Genomic DNA, 24,152 nt, shown 5'->3' with positions numbered 1-24,152 from the left:
AGGTGAATCCATTCCTATACTGTGCAAAATCTCTTCCTTCAAGGATCGGACAACACCAATAATGCGTTCATAGGGTATTATGGGAATGGAAGGGATTTTGGCGCAGTTATCTTCGGTTAGTCGTGATAGCGCATCCGCTTTTTTATTTTTGTCTGCAGGCGTATAGGTCACTAAGAAATTAAATCTTAAAAAGAATAATAACCATCGTACCTGCCGGTGGGAAAGAGTCTTGTTAGTCTGGAGGTATTGAAGGTTTTTATGATCTGTATATATGAGTATTGGTAACTGGGTACCTTTGAGCAGATGTCGCCAATTCTCCAGTGCCAATTTTATGGCAAGCAACTCCTTTTCACCCACTGGGTAATTCATCTCTGGGCTGCTTAGTGATTTTGAAAAGAAAGCAACTGGGTGGAGTGATGAAGTGTTTGTTGGTCGTTGGGAGAGAACTGCTCCTACTGCCATATTTGACGCATCTACCTCTAGAATATATTGGAGGGATGGGTCTGAATGGCGTAGTATGGGAGCAGAAGTGAAGCTTGATTTTAACAAGCAAAAAGCTTGATTTGCTTCTTCTGACCATTTGAATGGTTTTTTTATACTTGTCAGTTGTGTGAGAGGTCTCACAATGACGGAAAAGTTCTTGATGAACTTCCTATAGAAGTTCGAGAATCCTAGGAATCGCTGTAGGGCCTTACGAGTTGTTGGTATAGGCCAGTCTAGAATACAGGATATCTTACTCATATCCATCTTAATTCCAGTTTTGGATATGAAGTATCCTAGAAATAATATTTCTTCTTTATGAAATAGGCATTTTTTTAATTTCACGTATAGACTGTGTGAGAGCAGTCTGGACAACACAAGTCTTACATGTTTTATGTGTTCAGGCATAGATCGAGAATAGATAAGTATATCGTCTAGGTATACTACAACACAGACATCAAGTAAGTCTCTAAAGATGTCGTTTATGAATCTTTGGAAAGCTGCGGGAGCATTACATAGCCAGAATGGCATCACAAGGTATTTGAATAGTCCGTATCTGGTTCTGAATGCTGTTTTCCACTCATCCCCGTCACGGATTCGGATTAGGTTGTATGCCCCTTTCAGGTCTAATTTGGTGAAATAAGTAGCCCCACGCACTTGTTCAATAAGTTCAGGGATGAGCGGCAAAGGATAGCGATCCTTTATCGTAATCGTGTTTAATTGCCTATAATCGATAATAGGCCTGAGACTGGAATCCTTATTGCGGACAAAGAAAAGTCCTGCAGCAGTGGAAGAAGTAGAGGTTCTAATGAACCCTTTTGTCAAATTCTCATCCAAGTATTCCTTGAGGTGAGAAAGTTCATCCTGTGAAAGGGGATAAACATGACCTAAAGGCAATTTGCTGTTAGGGAGTAGATCGATAGTGCAATCGTAATCCCTATGGGGAGGCAACACTTGAGCATTTTTCTCAAGGAACACTTCGGACAGATCCTGATAGCATAGTCGTGCAATTTCATCTGACACCACAGACAGAATCTTCCCATAAGATGGGAGGTTACACGTATTCTAACAATAGTGAGAAGGGAAAACCAAAGTCCGTTTTTTCCAATCTATGATTGGTTGGTGTGTGTGTAACCAGGGAAGTCCCAAAATAATAGGAAAATGGGGTGAGGATAGTATATCAAAAGTGATGGTCTCCACATGTGACTCGTTGGTAGTGGCAAGGAGTGCCTGTGTCTGGTTGGTGATTGGACCAGAAGACAGTGGAATACCATTAATGAAACTAACAGAAACAGGCTTAGATTTTGAAATAATAGGTATTTTATTTAAGGTAACAAAGCGTGTATCAATATAGTTTCCACAAGATCCAGTGTAGACCATAGCCTTGGTGGTGATCCTAGTTTGGTCCCACTGTAATATTAAATGAACAAAAAGATAGGGGTTAGAAAAGGAAGTCGTTAATCCTCCCAGCAAGACATGTGAACACTCACCCTCTTTTTTGTGAACAAGGGGACAGGTGCTTATCAAATGATCCGGGGATGCGCAATACATGCAGAGATTTCTGGATGTTCTTCTAGCTCGTTCAGTAGTCGTTAAAGGTGGGCGTATGGTTCCTACATCCATGGGAGTAGGGTCAACGGCCGAAATCCGAGAAGGACTAGACAATGGCATTCCCATCTTTTCAGCCCTTCTTTCTCGCAGTCGTCTGTCGATGTTGATACTAAGTTGTATCAAGGCCTCCAAGGTGCCAGGTAAATCCGCTCGGGCAAGCTCGTCTTTAACAGCTTCCGATAACCCGAGTCTGAATTGAGTTCGCAAAGATGTGTCATTCCACCCTGAATCAAGGGTCCATCTTTTGAACTCAGATACAAAGTCTTCTACAGGTCTCCTTCCTTGTTTCAAGGCCCTCAACTGCATATCAGCAGTACTCTGCCTTTTGGGGTCATCGTATAAGCTGGTGAGTTCCGCTAGGAATAAAGAATAGGTGTTGAGAATCTGATCATTATCAAAGAAAGAGTCTGCCCAGGCCCGTGGATCACCCGTCAAGTATGAAATAACGGTAGAGACTTTTATTTGATCAGTGGGGTATGTACGAGGCTTTAACAAAAAAAGCAATTGACATGCGTTTTTGAATTCCCGACATTTTTTCCGGTAGCCTGTAAACACTAGAGGGGGGTTTATTTTAGGTTCAGGAGGCTGAACAGCAGTAAGCCGTGAGCTGCTGTGTTAAAGTGTTAAAGTCTGATTCTTTTCTTGTACGTCAGTCAGAGCAAGTATTAACGCTTTTACTTGTTGTGTTAATTGTGTCACTTGAGTGGGTAATTCTGCTGAATCCATTTTTAAGGTTCGTTCAATCTGTAACGCTCCTGCGTTTTTGTTATAGGCTGGATTTACAGCTGCAAAATCTCCACTCAGTAGTCATGTAGAGATGTGTTGAATACCAGATCCAACTCTCCAGGACTCATCACCGTGGGCCTGTCAGCTTCAACATACAGATATATACACACTCAATGAGATGTTCCTGGAGTGATAGGATGTATATGATAGTATGAAGGTGATGTGCTGAAGGGACAGGTGTGAACAGTGACAAGGATGGTAAGCACTTGATAGGTTTGTACAGGAGAGTTCAAGATGGTATTTAGGAATGCAGATAGGTTAGTATCGAGTATGCTAACAGGTGGTGAGGACAGCAGATGACAAATACAGGATAGACTAACCCAGTGCAAGGATAGATAGTAGTAGACAGGAGAGCTAGCAATCTATGCAGCAGTGCAGATGATAGATGGTAGTAGACAGGAGAGCTAGCAATCTATGCAGCAGTGCAGATGATAGATGGTAGTAGTCTCAAGAGCTAGCAATCTATGTAACAGTGCAGATGATAGGATAGTATGGATAGGTAATAACAGTTCTTAATGCAATAGTAGTAGTGTAAGTTATGGAGGTTTCCCCTGCGGGGTACTTATCACTATAGTATAGTAGTAGAAGGGTCCGGTGATGAGGAAGTGATCCAGTAGCGAGATACAGGGATCAGTAGCGAGGTTCGGGTCTGAGGAAGTGATCCTGGTAGCGAGATACAGGGATCTGTAGCGAGGTTCCACAGCGAGACACGCTTGTAAGCATAGATGCAAGGCAGGTTGAACGAACATGTGAGTGAGAACACCGGCGGTTCAAATAGCCGCTCTGCGGCGCTCAGTGATGACAGCATCGGTCTTAAAGGTGTATGCGCACCTACCAGAAGAGAATGGTGGGACGCATACACAGAATGGAAAGTGGAATAAGGGTACCAGAGGTACCAGAACATTACACTTGTGCATCATCTTTAGAAGAGGCTTCCTTCTGGGACGACAGCCATGCAGACCAATTTGATGCAGTGTGCGGCGCATGGTCTGAGCACTGACAGGCTGACCCCCCCCCATCTTTTCAACCTCTGCAGCAATGCTGGCAGCACTCATACGTCTATTTCTCAAAGACTGCCTCTGGATACGAGGCTAAGCACGTGCACTCCACTTCTTTGGTCGACCATGGCGAGGCCTGTTCTGAGCGGAACCTGTCCTGTTAAACCACTGTGTGGTCTTGGCCACCATGCTGCAGCTCAGTTTTAGGGTTTTGGCAATCTTATTATAGCCTAGGCCATCTTTATGTAGAGCAACAATTCTTTTTTTCAGATCCTCAGCGAGTTCTTTGCCATGAGGTGCCATGTTGAACTTCCAGTGACCAGTATGAGAGAGTGAGAGCGATAAAATCAAATTTAACAGACCTGCTCCCCATGCACACCTGAGACCTTGTAATACTCACATGACACCGGGGTGGGAAAATGGCTAATTGGGCCAAATTTTGACATTTTCACCTTGTACTCACTTTTGTTGCCAACGGTTTAGACATTAATGGCTGTGTGTTGAGTTATTTTGAGGGGACAGAAGATTTACACTGTTATACAAGCTGTACACTCACTACTTTACATTATAGCAAAGTGTCATTTCTTTAGTGTTGTCACATGAAAATATATAATAAAATATTTACAGAAATGTGAGGGGTGTACTCACTTTTGTGAGGTACTGTACATAAAATTTGTAAAATGCACATAATCTATTAGGAAGATTGTTGTTGAAATGAATAATCTGATGTATCTTTAAAAATCTATTCAAATAGAAAAAACTGTTGTTATAAATACTCTTATTACCGAGGATGTATAGAACTCTATGTAACATTTAATGTAGTGTTTGATTTTTTAGCTCATTACTGCAGCACTCCCGAATCTCCTCCACATGGATTCATTGTCAGCCAGACAGGTGGACAGCTGAACAGCATGGTCCGCTGGGCTTGTGACCGAGGTTTTAGGCTCATTGGAAAAAGCACCGCTGTCTGTAAAAAATCTCCATATGGATATTTCACCTGGGATGTTCCTGTGCCCGCTTGTCAAGGTAAAGAGATACAAAAATGTTACTAATGGGTCATTATCATTTTGTCCATCACTTTATTAAATCGAGTTCCTCTAATATGAAATATGTATTGTTAAACCATGTGCTGTATACTATCTATTTTTGAATATACAGTGATGACCAGTATGCTAATATACCAGTGATGACCAGTATGCTATTGCTCTTTATTTGACCAATCAAAAGCTTAAGCAAATCCTAGATCAGGGATCTTCAAACTATGGGCCTCCAGTTGTTCAGGAACTACAATTCCCATCATACCTAGTCCTGTCTGTCAATGTCAGAGTTTTACAATGCCTCATGGGATGTGTAGTTCTGCAACAGCTGGAGGGCCGTAGTTTGAGGATCCCTGTCCTAGACCAAGTAGTTTTTGCACAACAGCAGAGCAGCCTGCAGACTTAACTGTGATGCTTGAGCAGATTAATATTGTGTCAATATGCCAAATTACAACTGTGGCATCCCATGGCAATATGAGGTGTATTAGGATCATCTTCTTCCATAAGCTCTGGTTGGAAGGTGTACTGTTATATTTTGTATAGTGGGTAATAAAACTAAATTGTTATCATATCAAGAAGTCTGCTTGCATTGGAGGGAACTATTCTTTTTTCTTTTTAAATCTGGTACACAGGATTTAGAGAGAATTGGGTTATGCTGCCATCTTTGGGAGGATTTGGACATTAGCAAACCGAAAAACAGTGACCAGCTTTATCTAACCCCTCACATTCCGAGCATGTCCTCGTTTTGTGCTAGACCTTGTCACCTCCGGCCATCTCTCATGCTTTCAACTGTCATTTTCTAAATATTCTGGGCCCATCCTTGTAGCTTGAGTTTCATGGTCCCTGCCTTGCATTGCAACAAGTCAGATCCTAAGCACACAGGTAACAGTCCCTCTCTAGTGGGTCCTAAAATGCACCTATTTTTAGGATCCCATTTAAAAATGCTTGACCTTTTTTTTTTCAAAACTTTGTTTACTTTTACTGGCCCCTGCATTTGAGCACTGCCCTGCAATTCCCTGTCAAACTTTAGTAAAATTGGACTAAGGTCATAACAAGAAATCTTGTTTCCCTGGAGGCTGATTACCTATTTGCTGAACATTTTGAGCTCATGCCAGCAGCTCTGAACTACTTCATAGATTGATTAGTAGATGTCTCTCGCGTTATTGCCTTTATGAGTCTCCTATCAATGAATATGCAGAGGATTCTTTGGTTCAAATGTTGAGCTGCAGATCAAATGTCAAAAAAGTGGTTGCTACACTTGCTGCAGGTCTGTCATAACCTCCGACCATTAGGGAGAATTTCTTGCTTCAGGAGACATCAAGGATGCATAGTTGCATATCCCCATTTATTCAGCCAAACAACATTTTCTTCAATTGCTGTGGGTCATCTGCAATGGCAGTTTATGGCCCTGCCGTGCAACCTAATCTGTGCACCTTGCTATGCTCCCAGCTTATCCCCATTGAGGGATATTTTGATGACCTCCTGTTGAGGGAGTAGTGTGCACAGTTTCTAGCTGACAAGGTAGCATGGACAATTCAGACCTTGGAAAGGTTCAGTTGAATCCTGACCTTTTAGAGTCAGCATTGGTGAGGACTCACCTTTTTTCTTTACCAAGAAAAACTTCTAACTCTCTATTTTCCCAGACTCAGAGCTTCAGACCAGGAAATTGCTTTACTTTTTAATTCTGCACGAGAGTCCTGAGGCTAATGGTAGCCTAGCGGGTCCAATTTGCCCAGTCCCACTCCAGAACACTGGCAATCCAGTCATCATACAAAAATTAGGTTCAGGATGATCCAATTTACCTGACATCATGGACCAGGTTATCTCTGCTCTGATGGCTCAGGAATCCAATTCTAAATTTGGCAAAAGCCCTTCATTCTGATCTCTTAGAAGATCCTCAAAATAGATGTCAGTGTGACAGGCTGGTGAGAAGTACTAGATATCCTATCCATGAAGGGGTCGCTGGAGAAATATTATCTACCAATCAGTATTCTGGAGTTCCATACAAGTGAGTTGTCACAACAACAACACTGAACACTTTGACTAAGAGGGTCATCTGATCAGGATCTAGTCAGACAACTCCATAGCAGTAGCATATATCATCCATCCAGGAAGAGCAAAAAGTCTTGCTACAGAAAAATGATTCTGTCCTGGGCAGAGCTTCTGGCCTTGTCCCCTGTTTACACCCAGATATATTCCAGAACATATGTTACAAGTGAAAGATGCCAAATGTGGACAACCTAGTGGCCAGGTTCAACAAAGGGAAAGGTTTGTCTCCGGGTATAGAGAACTTCTAGCGCAAGCACTGAATGTTCTGATGGCTCCATGGGATCAGTGCAACCTGAGATTTGCCTTTTTTTTTTACCTTAAATGTGTTCCTTATATTCTCCATGGTATTAAGATTGAAGGTATTCTGGTGATCCATATAGCTCAGGATTAAACTAAGCAGATGTGGTATTCCAACCTGGTAAGACTTCTGGCAGATGATCAGTGGGCTTTAAAGGATTGGCAGAACCTTCTGTCTGAAGTACTGGTTTATAATCCTGCTACACAGGCGCTGGCTTTAACTGCAAGGCTGTTGAAGTCTAATCTTGAAGAACAGTTGTATCTCCAGATCTGGAATTCCCACAATGGTAAAAGCCAGGAAGTCTTCTACCACCCTTCCTTTGCCCATGGAAGGCAAACTTTGCTTGGTGTGAGGAAAGAATCAATCATCCCAAGAAATACTCCATGGTATAAATCTTTTTGCAATCGTGTATGGATCAACAGTTGGTTCTGAGTACCATCAAATGCTAGATCTCAGCCTTTGCCATCTTATTTCCAGTGATCATTAGCCTCCTATTATTTTATTAAGAACTTTGTTTATCGTGTCTCTCATGTGGTTCCCCCTGTGTGTTCACTTGTGATTCTGGGATCTGAATTTGGTTTTCTTAGCACTTCAAAAACCCTCTTTTGCACCTATCAAGCATATTTCTCTATCCACTTTTACCCACAAGGTTGCTGTTTTTGTTGTCATCTCTTCTATGAGGTGAGTGTCTAAGATAAGGCCTTTGTCATGTAAAGCACCCTTTTTACCTAAGCATGTGATAGTGTTAAGGCCTAGAACCATCTTTCTTTCTCAATCAGGAAATTGTTCTTCCAGCCCTCTTTCTGAATCCAGAAGGAGATCTGCCTTCATTTTCTGAATGTAGTGCCTGTTATGTATGTCTTTTTTACAGCCACTGCTTCTACCACATCGTTTCTAGGATTAAGACAAATCTTAATCCTTGCTTATAGGGATCAGGTTTTACCCCAAGGCGCACTTTTTACTGGGTCTCTGAGTGTAACGTTTGCTTTTCAGCATAAGGTATCTGTTTCCCAGATTTGCAAGGCTGCCACTTCAATTCACACATTCTCTAACTTTTATCAGGCCTCATCAAATACCAGTTTCAGCATTAGGTCCTTCGGACAGCTCTTTAGTTGCAGGCAACATCAAGTCCCGTTATTGTTGTGTGGGCCTGTTAGTGTTCTGTTGACAAAACACATTTTAAAAAGGCAAAAAAAGTTTTTAATTACAAAGAAAAAAACATATACCCATTAGAGAAAAAAATTGTAGGCGATTTTGTAAAGTCTCCAATTAAGAGTCCATATAACAAGTCTGTTATGGAATACACAACAGTCTATATAGAGTCCATTCACTGAGGGCAGCCACCAAATTAGGAACAGAAGCAGGATTCAGCACAGCTGAAATAATAAAAGAAGGAGAGGCTCCTCTAATGGCATTCCACTGCATGGAACCGAACGGTTCGGCTCGCTTTTGTGCTTTTCCACTGCTGGTACCGCATGGAATGGTGTAGGAACGGTTCGGTATGGTACGGTACGGTGGCGCTTTTTCACTGCATGGAACCGAACGGTACGGCTCTCAAAAACAGTACCACCTCGATTGTGGTTCCAACAGGTACCATACCTGCTACCATATCCCACAATCCTTTGCATGCAGTCACTACTAGCCACTGATTGGTCAGAGAATACCACCCACCCCGTTGTTATCCCACCCACTTAACTTTAGTACTATTTTAGTGGAAAAGCAAACCATACCGTACCGTACTAAACCGTTCCAACCCCATACCATGCGGTATCAGCAGTGCAAAAGCAAACCGGGCCAAGCAGGGCCGAGTAGAGCCGAGCCGGTACTTGCAGTGGAAAAGTGCCATAAGTGTAGGAGTATGAATATAATTTAATAAAGACAATACAATGGCAACTCACAAAAGTATGGGGTAAGTAGGCACATAAGTAGAGGTGAATATCCCCAGGGGCTTTTCATCAGAAAGACGTGTCACTGTCCACCGGCTCCCGCCGTATGGTGGCATATATTACTGATGAAAGGCCCATGGAGGATATTCACCTCTACTTATGTGACCACTTACACCATACTTTTGTGAGTTACCATTGTATTGTTTTTTATTAAATGATATTCATACTCCTACACTTAGAGGTGCTTCTCCTTCTTGTATCCTCCTATAGGCTGCAGTATAACCTAATTGTCTTGAAACCCTGTGTCTCTCCACAAGCTTCAAGAAATGTTTTTTTACAGTGTTATTTTTTCTCTGTGTTAATTATTTACATTATAGAGAATTTTAACACTTGTATAGCACTGCAACTGAAGCAGTGCTATACAAGTATTAACATAAAATACAGCGCTAAAATGCTGTCCAAAGTCTATCTGGACATTATTAAAATAACAGAAATAACAAAAAAGTCCACTTTATTGACACCTCGATGTGCAACAGCAGGACAAAAACTTGGTGTGCAGACAGAAGACATGCACCTCCACCACATGGATCTTCGAGCCTCTTACCAGAAATTTAGATCACTGCTCTCACAGTGATCTAAAGAAGCCTTTAAAATCCAAAGGAATTTTACTAGCAGACATCCGGCTCCAGAATCTTCACATAAGATACATATGGGTGAAAGGTGTAGTAAGCAGTGTATTTTGCCCTTGCAGGAATCCCATGCGACAGATGGTACCAAAGAAAATAAAAGGACCAATGGTGCAATACGTCTTGAACATACAATTTATTACGATAGAAGTATAATGCACTCACCAAGAATGTATCTTTAAAAAATAATTTAATTCCCTAATCGTACGGCCAACATAATGAAGGCCACACGGGCAGGTAATCAGATAGACAACATTCTTCGTAGAGCAAGTGGCAAAACAATTGATATCGTATGAGATGTTGGTAACATTTTAGGAGAATTCAGTGTATTTTTTGTTCTTAAGTGTATTGATAGAACAGACTCCACACTTCCTACAAGGGAAATATCCATTTCTGTCGAAGAAGAAAGAAGGTTTCTTGGGAGGTTCAATCACGTTAGGGGCTATTTGTAATTTAATAGGGGGAGCACCTCTATAAATATGGATGGAACCTCTGGGATCAAAGGGCCCAGAATCCTGTCACTTCTCAAGATATTCCAGTGTCTGGACAAAATCTTTTTAATAAGTGACATTCAGTAAAGGCAGACAACACCCCCTGATGACGTAGGTTTCCACGAAACATGTAGGTGGAGTCCGTGTCTGCGTCTGACGTCACAAGCCGGAAGAGCTCCGATGCCGCTGCGGCAGCTGTATCACATCACTACACATTGTTTGAAAGTTTTTTAAGGCCTTTTTAAAGATACATTCTTGGTGAGTGCATTATACTTCTATCGTAATAAATTGTATGTTCAAGACGTATTGCACCATTGGTCCTTTTATTTTCTTTGGTACCATCTGTCGCATGGGATTCCTGCAAGGGCAAAATACACTGCTTACTACACCTTTCAGCCATATGTATCTTATGTGAAGATTCTGGAGCCAGATGTCTGCTAGTAAAATTCCTTTGGATTTTAAAGGCTTCTTTAGATCACTGTGAGAGCAGTGATCTAAATTTCTGGTAAGAGGCTCGCAGTCCCATGTGGTGGAGGTGCATGTCTTCTGTCTGCACACCAAGTTTTTGTCCTGCTGTTTCACATCGAGGTGTCAATAAAGTGTACTTTTTGTTGTTTCTTTTCTTTTAATAATTTCCAGATAGACTTTGGACTGCATTTTAGCGCTGCATTTTATTTCAATATTATTCTGTTTTATCTGGTAACTGCTGCTGGCTGCTATTTAATACTAGGACGCGCAGTTTTTCTTTTATTCCAGTGCTATACAAGTGTTAAACTAAACCTTGCACTGTTGTGCAGTCATGTTGGAACAGGAAGGGGTTATCCCCAAACTATTTGCACAAAGTTGGGAGCATGAAATTGTCCAAAATATCTTTGTATGCTGAAGACTTAAAAGTTCCCTTCACTAGGAATAATCCCCCCTCCACCAAATGATTTGGACCAGTGCAGAAAGCAAGGTCCATTAAGACATGGATGAGCGAGTTTAGGGTGGAGGAATATGACTGGAATATATATATATTTAATGACATTTAGCATTATAGTAATAAATACACACATGCATTATAGTAATAAATACAATTAGGCAAATTGATAAATCTGTACATTTTTAAAAAAGTTTAATCATTTTGTTTTCACAAAAATAATGAAATATGTTTTAACCTGCTCATTTGTTTCAGCAATATCATGTGGGGTTCCTAAGGCCCCTGCAAACGGAGGCATACTGGCAACTGATTACTTAGTGGGTACAAGTGTCACTTATTTTTGCAGCGACGGATTTAAGTTATCATCTAAAGAGCTCACTACAGCTGTATGCCAGCCAGATGGCACATGGAGTAATCATAACAAAACACCTCGCTGTGTAGGTAAGCAAAAAACAGAACTTCATTCATTGGCTATATAAAGTTATAGTAAAGTTAATGTATGCAAGGTTCTTACTTAGGTCTCTCTAACTTAAATATTAATGGTGATGGAAAGAGGGAATAAAGGCAATTTATTTTTTTAATTCTTGCGTGGGTATAATATATATTTTTTTTTTTTATGTGGGAAAACTGTGGAAATAATGTCAACAGGTAACACACCAGATAGATACATCTAAATTGATTTAACAATTGTATTTCATAGAGTCATGGGTTCCACAGTTTGCACCCATGTGGAGCAAGAAGTCTAAAACAGCTGTTTACAAGATGGGATAAAAGACCCAGTATAATAAGGTTGTGTTTGTGCCATGCACAGAGCTGGATTTATTTTTAAGTGATAGTAAAGTCTCGTGTTTTTTTTTTTTTTCCAATAAAAAAAAAAAAAAACAAACATGTTATACTTATCTCCTCTGTGCAGTTGGTTTTGCACAGAGCAGTCAGGATCCTCCACTTCTCGGGTCCCTCTTTGGCCTCTCCCTCCCTCCCTCCCTTTGAGTGCCCCCACAGCGAGGAGCTTGCTATGGGGGAACCCGAGCCAAGTCACAGCTCCGTGTATCTATTCAGACACGGAACTACTGTTTGGACCTGCCTCCTCTCTCCTCATTGGCTAACTGACTTTGATTGACAACAGAAAGGGGGGGGGGGTTTCCTGAGTGTGCCAACATCCTATTTAGTCATGAAAAAGGGCGGCACTCCACACACTGGGAACAGATTTGCAGGATGCTACATCGCCTATACCTTCATCCCCTCCTCTGAAATACGTAATACCTCCATTCTTCTATTGTAGGGATTGGCTAACCTTTTAAAGGAATTCCACTCCTTTTTCCTATTCAAACTGGGGTACACAGTGGTGTAAATACGCACCATCTAATATTATTATATATAAAAAACAGAACGCTACTGTGATTTTCTATAGACAACATACCCCAACATACCACGTGGATTCTGCTTCCCTCTCTATTGAGATGTGCTATTCTTAGATTAATGGGCCGTGTACCTAGATTTACATTGCTGATTGGCCCTATTTTCTCCCTATGTCCGCCCCCCAGACTGTTTTGCTCGGGGATTGTAAGGACGCCACTCTCAAGAATATTGTACACCTACACCTTTACGGTCCTGAAGAAGCTTTGTGCAAAACTCATTGACCGTTGATCAGATGAGAACCTTATATCTATGCAATCATGATACGTATCAACTCAATCTTCTGATCTACATTGCATATGCAAGGTGTACACAACATATATTGTAAGGAGATCTTTATCTCCTGTGTGTTCCCTTTCTTTGTCAGCTGAGCCCCAATATAGGGCCTGTCCTCTCTTTTTATAAAACATGTTTTAAATAATTGTCTAATAAATTAGATTTTATGAAAAATTACTACTGATATGTGTCTCATGTTGTGCCCACTAAAGTCCACACAGATACATGGGCTTCATGTAAACATCTGTCCATTTTTTTTTTGTTTTTTGATTGACAGCAGCGGGAGCCAATGGCACCGCTGCTGTGTCTTAGCCAATGAGGAGGGGAGTCCCAGATGGCTGGATCGAGAGGGGTCTTAGGTAGGCATTAGTGGGGGCTGAGGGGGGCTTCTGCACACAGACATTTTTTTTATCTTAATGCATAGAATGTATTAAGATAAAAAAACCTTCTGACTTTACAACCATTTAAGGTGCAATAGGTGGGAGGGAACAAGGCAGAGGGACGGAGGAAGCCTTTCCCTTTGCACTTATTGGCCACACATTTAGTCCACATAGATACAGGGGTTTCATGTAAACATCTGTCCATTGTTTTTTGTTTTTTGATTGACAGCAGCGGGAGCCAATGGCACCGCTGCTGTGTCTTAGCCAATGAGGAGGGGAGTCCCGGATGGCTGAGACAGTCATGGAAAGCATTAGTGGGGGCTGAGGGGGGCTTCTGCACACATAGAATGCATTAAGATAAAATAACCTTCTGACTTTACAACTATTTAAGGTGCAATAGGTGGGAGCCTAAACAAGGCAGAGGGAAGGAGTCAGCCTTTCCCTTTCCACTTTTTGGCCACACATTTCCCATCATCACTAAAAAATAGGCATCTCATAAAAGCTTTTTTACACATTATTGCAATATTCAAAGTCAGGTTAGGACCAGGAAGTGTTTTATATAGTAAGGTTACCACTAATGAAAGGGTGTTACTTTTAGGGCACAACAATTTGTGTGCCTACAGGATCCAGTGATGAAAATCCTGTACACCTGCCCTTCGTGGTACACGGCCAGCCACCAGAGTATAAATGCATGGCTGCACCCACTATGCAAAAATGAAAAAAAAAATCCTGTTATTAGGTTCCTTGTGTCATCACCTACATTAACCTTACCTGTTTGAGTTTCCCCCTAGACCCACTTCATATAGTTTTGTTTGCAACGATAAACAATCTGAAGCAGCTGTGTGTAGGTGGAATAAATCATTTAAATATGGGCTGCATCTGTTCTATACCCTAGTGATTCTGGATGCACAGTAAGCCATGAAGCATACATTTTGCATGGCTCTACTCATTATCACAAAATAAGGAATGATGGCGTTTAAATTTGTGTTGGAAATAATGACATTTTTTTGTATTAAGAAGATATCCTGAACTTTTAAGAGAATCTTTCAAACCTTTACAGATATGGCATTGTGATTTATTTTTGGGTCACCTCACCAAACACTAAGGCCCCTTTCACACGGGCGATCCGATCCAATCTGCCTCTCAGTTTTTCAGGTGGACCTGATCAGACGCTCCATGCATCCCTATGGGGCAGTGGGTGTCAGCGGAGACATCTCTGCTGACACCCGCTACTCTCCGATCCGATCCTGTCCGTGAAATCGTATGGAAACCCTATTTTTCATCTGTCTTGAGGATCGGATAGGATAGGATCGGATGAGAACAAACAGGCAGTCCATTCTCATCCGATTCCCCCATAGAGGATAGCGGGGATCTGACAGCTCCATCTCTGCACACAGTGCAGAGACGGAGCTGTCATCCGTCTGCTCAGCGGGGATCGGCGGATCGATCCCCCGCTGAGCAGAACGGACTCCGTCGGGCGGTGCGCCCATGTGAAAGGGACCTAACCATCCAAAATGTCTAAAGAAAATTAATACAAATCTAATGGCAGAATTCTGTTTCTAAAGATATACAGTAATTTTATACTTTTGCCTTACTAATTTAAATTTTTAAATAACAGATTGAAATGTTATAGGCGTAGTTATCCTTTAAAGTTAAAGTGGAACTATAGGCAAAATTTATTTTCCACTTTGGATAGAGTAAGCGAGAGTTATAACCCCTGTATGTTTTTTTTTGCCATCTTTGCCCCATTGGGGAGATTTCCTTTCACTTCCTGTCCCATAACAAAACAGGAAATGAGAGGAAATCTCGGCTAATTAACCACTTTACCACCGGAGGATTTTGCTGTCTTACATCCAGGCCACTTTTTGCTATTCGGCACTGTGCGACTTTAACTGACAATTGCGTGGTCGTGCGACGCCGTACCCAAACGAAATTTACGTCCTTTTTTTCCCCACAAACAGAGCTTTCTTTTGGTGGTATTTGATCACCTGTGCGATTTTTACTTTTTGCGCTATAAGCAAAAAAAGAGCGTACATTTTAAAAAAATAACAATATTTTTCACATTTTTTTATATGAAATTCCCCCCCCCAAAAATGTAAAAATCAAACATTTTTTAAATTTTTGGCCAATTTGTTTTCTGCTACCTATGTTTGGTAAAAAAAAATCACAATGAGCGTATTTTGATTGGTTTGTGCAAAAGTTATTGCATTTACTAAGGGAAAGATTTCTGTCATTTTTCGTGTTTTTTTTTTAACGAGTAATGGCGGCGATCTGCGATTTTTTTTGCGGGACTGCGACATTGCGGCGGACAGATCGGACCCTTGACTGACATTTTTGACACTTTTGGGGGTACCAGTGACATTTTTATAGTAATCAGTGCTATAAATATGCACTGTTACTGTAAAAATGACACTGGCAGGGAAGGGGTTAATTTTAATGGAGAGGGAGGGGTTAATGTATGCCTGGTGCTTACTGACGTGTGTGGGGGGAGGTGACTGAGTGACACAGGGACAGATCGCATGTTCAGCTATGCTGAACCCTGCACTCTGTCACTGTTTGTCACTAAGGAGATCCGCCCGCTTTGTTTACACAAGCAGGCGGATCTCCAGACTCGATTCCCCGACGATGGGGGAAGAGCGGCGGTGATCATCGCACCCCCTTCCCTGGCCCGACTCCCGCTGTGACTGAAAACAGTGCGAGCGAGCGCTGCCCAGAAGGGGAGGAGTCCAGCGACGTAGGTCTACATTGCTGGACGGAATCGAGCCACTTTGCCGCAGTACAGTCAACGTGACTGGTCGGCAAGTGGTTAAGGGAATTTCTTGGGGATCCCCAAGTCACCAGAGCTAGTGTCCCCATTGGAAAATTTCCCCTCTATTACTTTCCTGGGGACAATGATAATGGTAAACAAGATACATAGAGAGGGTGAATTTCCCTATTGGGGACACAGACAGCCATACAAACTGACAGGTTTTCTAATCTCTCTCCATCCTATCCATAAATGTAAAAAAAGTTTTTCCTTTAGTTATACTTTAAACCCCGTCTCCTCAGCTTAGAAAAAACAAAATCATATTTGCATCCAATGACCTCACACTTTTCAATTAAAATTTGTATAAACCTACTGTTTTAATCCTACATGATTTTTATATAAATTGGCTCTGATTCAAAAGTATTATGTATGCACAGCTCAACATATTATAAGGTTTCCTTGCTTTCTTACATCACTTTTTTCCTACCCGAGGCTGCTTTGAACTGCACTGTGTATGCCTGACTGTCACAGTCTGATTAGGGTGATGCCAGCTTTCACTTGGCACTTTGTAAATTCTGTTCACCCACGGCAGTCAGTGGAAATTTTTTGGGCTATTGGAGGGATAGAGGACTCCTCAAAGTGAAGAGGTGGTGAAAGAAAGGCATTTTAAATTTTTATAATGAGGGTGCTTCAAATGTTTTAGAGGTAGGATTTAAGAATTTGATTCTTAAAAATAAAAAAATATTTAAGAGGTAGAATTTAAAGAATTGTATTCTTACATTATTAGACAACTGCATGAAATACAAAATAATTAGAGCTTAAGTGGGTCATTAATTGCACAAATTGGTTTGGTCACATTACATGATTTCATGGATGCTTGGGCTTCTAAACTGCTAACCTAATGAAAAGATGTAAGTTGTCTTAAAAGCACTAACATGCTCAAATGGGCCCTGCCTGATGAATCAGGTTCATAGTAATCCCTAACACTATTTCATTAAGCAGCCATTACTAAACTCTAGAAGGACCTACTTCCACAATGCACATCTTAGCTGTTAGTGAATCAAGTTGTTAATGTATCTTTCATCCCAGGTATTTTTCTTCGTATTAGCACCATTAGAAAAGGAGCTTTGCAATGTGAATAAGAGATGCAGAGCTGATAAAATGCAGCTCACGGTAAATGCATTAACCAGCATGTCAACTTTGCTTCCTAATTGGCTTCTCACACTTTAGATAAACCTTGAGTATTGAAAAAAAAACAAAAACTCAAAAATAGTTTTAAGCTTTTTTTTTTTTTTTTTTTTTTAGCTCTTAAAAAAACTTCTGAGAACCAAGTTTTATATGTTCTTTTGTTCATACGTAATTTTTTGTTTGATCTAACAAGTAAACATATTTTTTCACTGAAAGCATGAGTTTATTTAAAGTGGAACTAAACCCATCAATTTAACAGTTTAAAAAAAAGCAGTTACATTACTGGCATGCCGGGAATGCTAACTGTCACATTTGCTTGTGTTGTCATTTCTCAAACTGTCAAATCATCAAATGGCTGGTATCATAACTGATCACATGTGCAGTATCATGGCAGTTGCAGATCAAACAGAGGCTAAGATGGCAGCTTTCTTGGCTGAAAACAATAAGAGTGTTTAGTTCCGCTTTAACCGGTTGCCGACCGCCGCAAGTACATATACTGCGGCAGTAAGCCCCGGCCAGGCAAAGTGACATACCGGTACGTCACTAGCCTGTCACTTCCTTGTGAGCCAATAGAGGCCGAGCGCGCGCCCGCGGAGGCGTGCGCCCGCCCCGGCTCATTCCCTGGGAAGTCCGTGCGTGTGACCGGCAGACCCGATGTCCGCCGGTCACTCGCGATCGTCCGCCAAGAAGGGAGAAAGGCAGGCGGCTGATATAAACAAGCCGCCTGTTATTCTCCACTGTGTAGGAATGGTGATCATAAGGTTCTACTATGTAGGACCGTTGATCAGTGTTCCTACACCAGTAGCCATGTCCAATCACAGTAAGAAGCACGCCCCTAGGGACACACTTAACCCCTCCTTCCCCAATAAAGTTAATCCCTTCCCTGCCAGTGTCATTTTGCAGTAACAGTGCATATGTATAGCACTGATTACTGCATTAATCTTACTGGAAAACCCAAAATTGTCAAAAATGTCAGTCAAGGGTCCGATCTGTCCGCCGCAATGTCGCAGTCCCGCAAAATAAATCGCAGATCGCAGCCATTACGCGTTAAAAGAAAACACCAAAAATGTCAGAAGTCTTTCCCTTAGTTAGTAAACGCTATAACTTTTGCGCAAACCAATCAAAATACGCTTTTTGCGTTTTTTTTTACCAAATATATGTAGCAGAAAACAAATTGGCCAAAAATGTTAAAAAATTTAGATTTTTACATTTTTTGGGGGGAATTTCATATAAAAAAATGTGAAAAATATTGTTATTTTTGCAAAATTGACGCTCTTTTTTTGTTTATAGCGCAAAATGTAAAAATCGCACAGGTGATCAAATGCCACCAAAAGAAAGCTCTGTTTGTGGGAAAAAAATGACGTCAAATTCGTTTAGGTACAGCATAGCGCGACCGCGCAATTGTCCGTTAAAGTCACACAGTGCCGAATCGCAAAAAAAGCCCTGGTCAGGAAGGGAGTAAAATCTTCCGGGGCTTAAGTGGTTAAAGCGTAACTATACTCACCTTCAATTCAGCAATGTGCCATCCCGGCATTCCCTACTGACCAATGACCTCTTCAGGCAGCTGACTTCTGGGTCTCGATTTCCAGCTGCTGTCTCTTCCCGGGCCGAGGTGATGCCAGCTTTGGCATGGTGGAATTTGTGCACTTGCACACCTCACTGTACAGGGGCAGACAGGCAGGTAAGTAGCCTTAATGCAGATGAGACAAAACATGTCTCTTTTGCATTAAAAAGCCTTCCTGTTCACTCATATTTTATTTTTGACTAAATTTCAACTTTAAGGCGGAGTTCCACCCAAAAGTGAAAATTCTGCTTATATGCTTCCTCTCCACTCCTGTGCCACGTTTGGCACCTTTCAGGGGGGGGGACTGGTACCTGTTTTTGATATGTACCCTTCCCCAATGCTGGGAGACAATGCCCCAGCACCGTCCTTTGGAAATTCAGCCCCCCCTTCTCCTTCCTCCACCACCGGGCCAAATAGAAAGCACAGAGGGCTTTGCATATGCACAATAGGGAACTGCCTGTGAAGCTGAAATGCCAGTTTCCCTTACCTTGAATGGTGGCGGCAGCACCCGAGATCCGAACCGCAAATCGACTTTGGGTGCAAACATCGTGGGAACCCTGGAGAGGTACTGTAAGTCCTAGTATTAAAAGGCAGCAACTACAGTATTTGTAGCTGCTGACTTTTCGTTTTCTTTTGTGGGGGGGGGGCGGAACTCTTTTTTGTTGAGTGTCTACTTTGCCTACACAGGGGAAGGCAGCTCTCTTTATTGGGGGGATATAAAAGAGGCTGTTACAGTAACATAATGTCAAAAAATAAAACACACAAATACAGAATTTGAGTTTTGAATATCACTGCTGATTTTATTCAACCATTAAAAAAATTGAAATGTTAGACCAGTGTTCTAACATCACCAACCATACACTGATGCATGCAGCCATTACTGATGGTTTTAAATCCTTTATAGTTCAAATATTTCCAATAACCGGACATTTCAAATGCTCTACTCAGCTGAGGATGAACCTGGGTGGTGTGCCAGAAAATGAATGTATGCATGTGGAGTGGGCAGAGAGGGGTGGGGATAGACAGAATTCTGTAAACCAAGAGGCAGTTATGGCACTGTTGGTTGGGATTTCAGTGCCACAAAGGCACTGTGTTGTCAAAACAAATGAGAAGTGAAGAACTCACTTTTTTTGACAGATCAGCTTTTTATTTCTGCATGTGTTTTTTAAAGGGGTTAAACATGGAGCTATGTGCACGAATTCCAGGGTTGTACTGAATATGTTATTTTAACCTCTTAGCCCCCTTTAAGAGGTTTATGACACTGGGAGACGGGGAGGGGCTTAAGATCATGTGGCCACTGCGATTGGCTGTTACGACCGTCAAATGGTCCGAAAACCCATTTGCAAGGGCGCACGCTCTCGGCACAGTTGTATTGGGAGCAATTCTCGCAAATATTCGGCCCCTCAGCTTTAGGGACCAGGCGCAGAGAGACCGCATATTTGCGTACATCCAACGCCAAGGGGTTAATTCATTTTCTTCTGGCATTTACTTAAACAGCTACTACTATTGGCCACCAGTTTGGCCAATAAACCTGTTACATAAAACGTATGAGTGAACTGGTGAAAAATAAAATTCAATATCTGCAAAGTTGGTGAAAAAGGCAGCACACAGACCTGTCTGCAATGTAACCCTTTATTTGCTTTATTCTGGCCCTCTTTATTAGTCCCATATTACTACTCTGGTTCATCAAACCTTTATGTGACCATTTACCTACTCTAGGCTCTTGGTCTTGGGCTGAGACTCTTTGATGCCTTCAAGTAGATTGTTAAAGCAACAAGCCTGATTCTTCTCCTTGTAAAGACAGAAACAGTGTACAGCTAGTTGGCTGCCTCATGCAGTACAATGTGATCAATCCCAGTATTCACTTTCTAAAGACTTGGCCGTTTGATAATGAATTCACTTTCTGAAGGAGAGTGAGAAGGAACAAATTTACAGAATGACCCCCAGGAATCCTTTGTATAACTGGTAGAACTACTTCCATTTTTGATCATGATCCAGGCTATAAAGGGAATCTAATTGACTGCTGCCATTTGAACTATGTTCTGGTGTTCAATCCCTGGATTTTAAAAGTCCAGTCCACTTACAAAGTAATATTTCAACACTAGCTGGAGTTTAGGGGTAAAGTCAACCACCTTGGAGTCTCACACCTCATTTTCCATACTATACAATTAATTTAAAATGAATAAGAAGGGCCCCCTCATAATTTAGAATTGAAAGCCCACATGCAGAGATATTACTGCTGGAACCCCCATTAATATAAGAAACAAAAAAAGTGTAAATCTGTGTGAAGTCCCCCAAAAGAACTCTTCAGCATCTACCAAAAACGTGTTTTAGTCATATAGAGTCAGATAGAAGAGAACTGATAATAATCGCTAAACAGAAAGATACAGCATCAAAAGCACTTCCCCTAGTAGACTGTGGACAAATTACAACATTTTTTTACTGCCTTTGCCTTTATGTCCCAATGTGACTGTGCACATCACTTCTTATCTTGGTGTCACTGTAACAGGAGATAGGGGTAAATCTCCAAAATGGGGTCACACAAGTGAAAACCCAATAGAGAATGTAAATGTACTACACTCTATTAAACACTCTAAAAATACTGTATTTTCTGGCGTATAAGACTGCTTTTGAACCTCAAAAAAATCCCCCAAAAATGGGGGGGGGTCGTCTTATACGCCGAGTATAATATCTCCAAGGTAACCTAAGTATAAGTATTACCGGTAGATGTAATCTCTCAAGACGCTGGCTGTGTGGGAATCCTGTACCGGTATACTGTATGTACCGTAGCTTCGGCTACATACAGTGTACCCACTGAGCCAATCAGGGACAGCGATGTATTCTATTATTGAATGCAAAGCCTGCTCGGATTGGTGGGGTAACATCAGCCCGCCTCTCTGACTCTGCCATGTATTACAGTACTTGGGGTACCTTGGAGATCTATGAGAAATCTGATGTTTTTCAATGGTGTTGCCTTGCTTCGGAAGGGGGGTCTTATACTGCGAGTATAGCCCAAAACCTATGTTTTAACTTGAAAATTAGGGGGGGTCGTCTTATACGCCAGTCGTCTTATACGCCGGAAAATTTTGGTTTGAGTTTAGAAAACAAAATTCGTTTTAAGTTGATTTTTAAACAAATATGTTATTCTTTATTTTACTCTTTATATACAAATGTATTTTTACCATAATTTCAGATGTGCTCCTACACCATGCCCCACACTATGGGGTTGATTTACTAAAGGCAAATAGACTGTGCATTTTTGCAAGTGAAGTTGCTCCAAAGCTTAGTAAATGAGGTAAATGTAATCTAAATATTAAACAGCGCTAGCATAAAACCTAATACAAATATATACTAAAAATAATATAAAAGATGATGTGCAATGTGATAAAAAATATTAACCACATCAATTTAAAGTAAGTACAATAAATGTGATAAAGTGAGTCCAGTCATATGAATTAACCAATAAAGTGCAAAGTGCTCCATTTTCTTTTTCTGTAAAAGAAAAGATGCCTATACTTACCTATAATGAAGCAGCTCCGGTCTGGTCACATGATCAGGGTCCCAAACATGGGTTTCAGTGTAGAGAACAGGCAGCAATAACAGCTGCAGGCCCTGGGTGATACCATTGTCTACTGTTCCTCTACACTAACGTCGGCACTGGAAGCCAGTCATGGGACCAGACTGGAGTAGCTTCAGAATAGGTTAATATCAACATATTTCCTTTTTCAAGATAATTTTAGAATGGGGGTGACAGTAGATTTAGCCATAGTTAGGGTTTGACTGAAATATTACTTTAACTCTCATGCCTGGCATGACACTAAACATACCCATAAGCTAGAATCGGTCCTCAAAAGTCCGCTGGGAGACCCATACTTACACGAGTGTCAATCTGAACAGTCCCCCACAGTGCATGCATCATAAAGCAGTGCCATAACATCAGAGGGAGAAATCAATCAAAACTTCAATTTGTTTTTTACAGTTATGGGATTGGTTGTAGCTTAGCATGTTACAGGGACACGTTAATGAATATGAGTTTAACCACTTCAGCCCCAGAAGATTTTACCCCCTTCCTGACCAGGCCCTATTTTGCGATTCAGCAAAGTGTTATTTTAACAGACAATTGCGCGGTCGTGCGACACTGTACCCAAACAAAATTTACATCCTTTTTTCCCCACAAATAGAGCTTTCTTTTGGTGGTATTTGATCACCTGTGTGATTTTTAATTTTTGCGCTATAAACAAAAAAATAGCAACAATTTTGAAAAAAAAAATTTCCACATTCTGCTATATAACATTCCCAAAAAAAATTAAAAATGAAAATGTTTTAACATTTTAGGCGAATTTGTTTTCTGCTAAATATTTTTGGTAAAAAAAACGCAATAAGCGTATTTTGATTGGCTTGCGCAAAAGTTATCTCATTTACTAACTAGGGGAAAGATTTATGTCATTTTTTTTTTACTACTAATGGCGACGATCTGCAATTTTTGTAGGACTGCGACATTGCGGCGGACAGATTGGACTCCTAACTGACATTTTTGACACTTTTGGGGGGACCAGTGACATTACTATAGTAATCAGTGCTATAAATATGCACTGTTACTGTAATAAAAACACTGGCAGGGAAGGGGTTAACCCTATGGGTGATCAATGGGTTAAATGTATGCCTCATGCTTACTGACATGTAGGGGGTGGGGGTTCTGTGACAGGGAAAGAGATCGAAGGTTCAACTATGCTGAATCCTGTGATCTCCTCCTGTCTGTCACTGAGAAGATCCGCCTGCTATGTTTACATAAGCAGGCGGGTCTTCTCACAGTTTCCCCGACAATCAGGGAAGGGAGGCGGCAATTGCCGCCTCTCCTCCTCCAGCCTGACTCCCGATGTGCCTAAACAGAGTGGGAGCGTGCCTCTGGCGGCGTGCGTGCGCCACCAAAATCACTAGGAGTCCAGTAACGTAGGTCTACATCGCTGGACCCAGGGAAGCCGCACGGAAGCAGTAGGATTACTGTGAGCAGTCGGCAAGTGGTTAATGAGTTTCTAAGTATGAGAGATTGAGAACAATAACACCAAAGTTACCATACCTGCTCCCCATTCACACTTGAGATCTTGTAACACTAATGAGTCACATAACACCGGGGAGAGAAAATGGCTAATTGGGCCCAATTTGGACATTTTCACTTAGGGTTGTACTCACTTTTGTTGCCAGCAGTTTAGACATTGCTATACAAGCTATACACTCACTACTTTACATTGTAGCAAAGTGTAATTTCTTCAGTGTTGTCACATGAAAAGTTTGATGTTGATGCTATATTTTATTTCCAAAGTCTGTGTTTTATTAGGGAAAA

At 41.3% G+C, this 24,152-nt stretch overlaps 1 protein-coding gene across 1 annotated transcript in view; it reads left to right on the top strand.

Moving 5' to 3' along the window:
* The window catches only part of CSMD3 (CUB and Sushi multiple domains 3), a 1,619,578-nt gene that overhangs the window by 1,390,843 nt on the left and 204,583 nt on the right, over window positions 1-24,152 (top strand). The window contains exons 50-51 of the mRNA XM_082258441.1: window positions 4,713-4,901; window positions 11,497-11,682. Of these exons, the coding sequence (XP_082114567.1) occupies window positions 4,713-4,901; window positions 11,497-11,682 (375 nt within the window). The remainder of the gene's footprint in view (window positions 1-4,712; window positions 4,902-11,496; window positions 11,683-24,152) is intronic.

Source organism: Pelophylax lessonae (genome assembly GCF_965119305.1).
Source record: "Pelophylax lessonae genome assembly, chromosome: 5".
NCBI lineage: Eukaryota > Metazoa > Chordata > Amphibia > Anura > Ranidae > Pelophylax > Pelophylax lessonae.
Note: the sequence above shows the minus strand (reverse complement) of the source record. Positions and strands in the feature narration are given on the sequence as shown.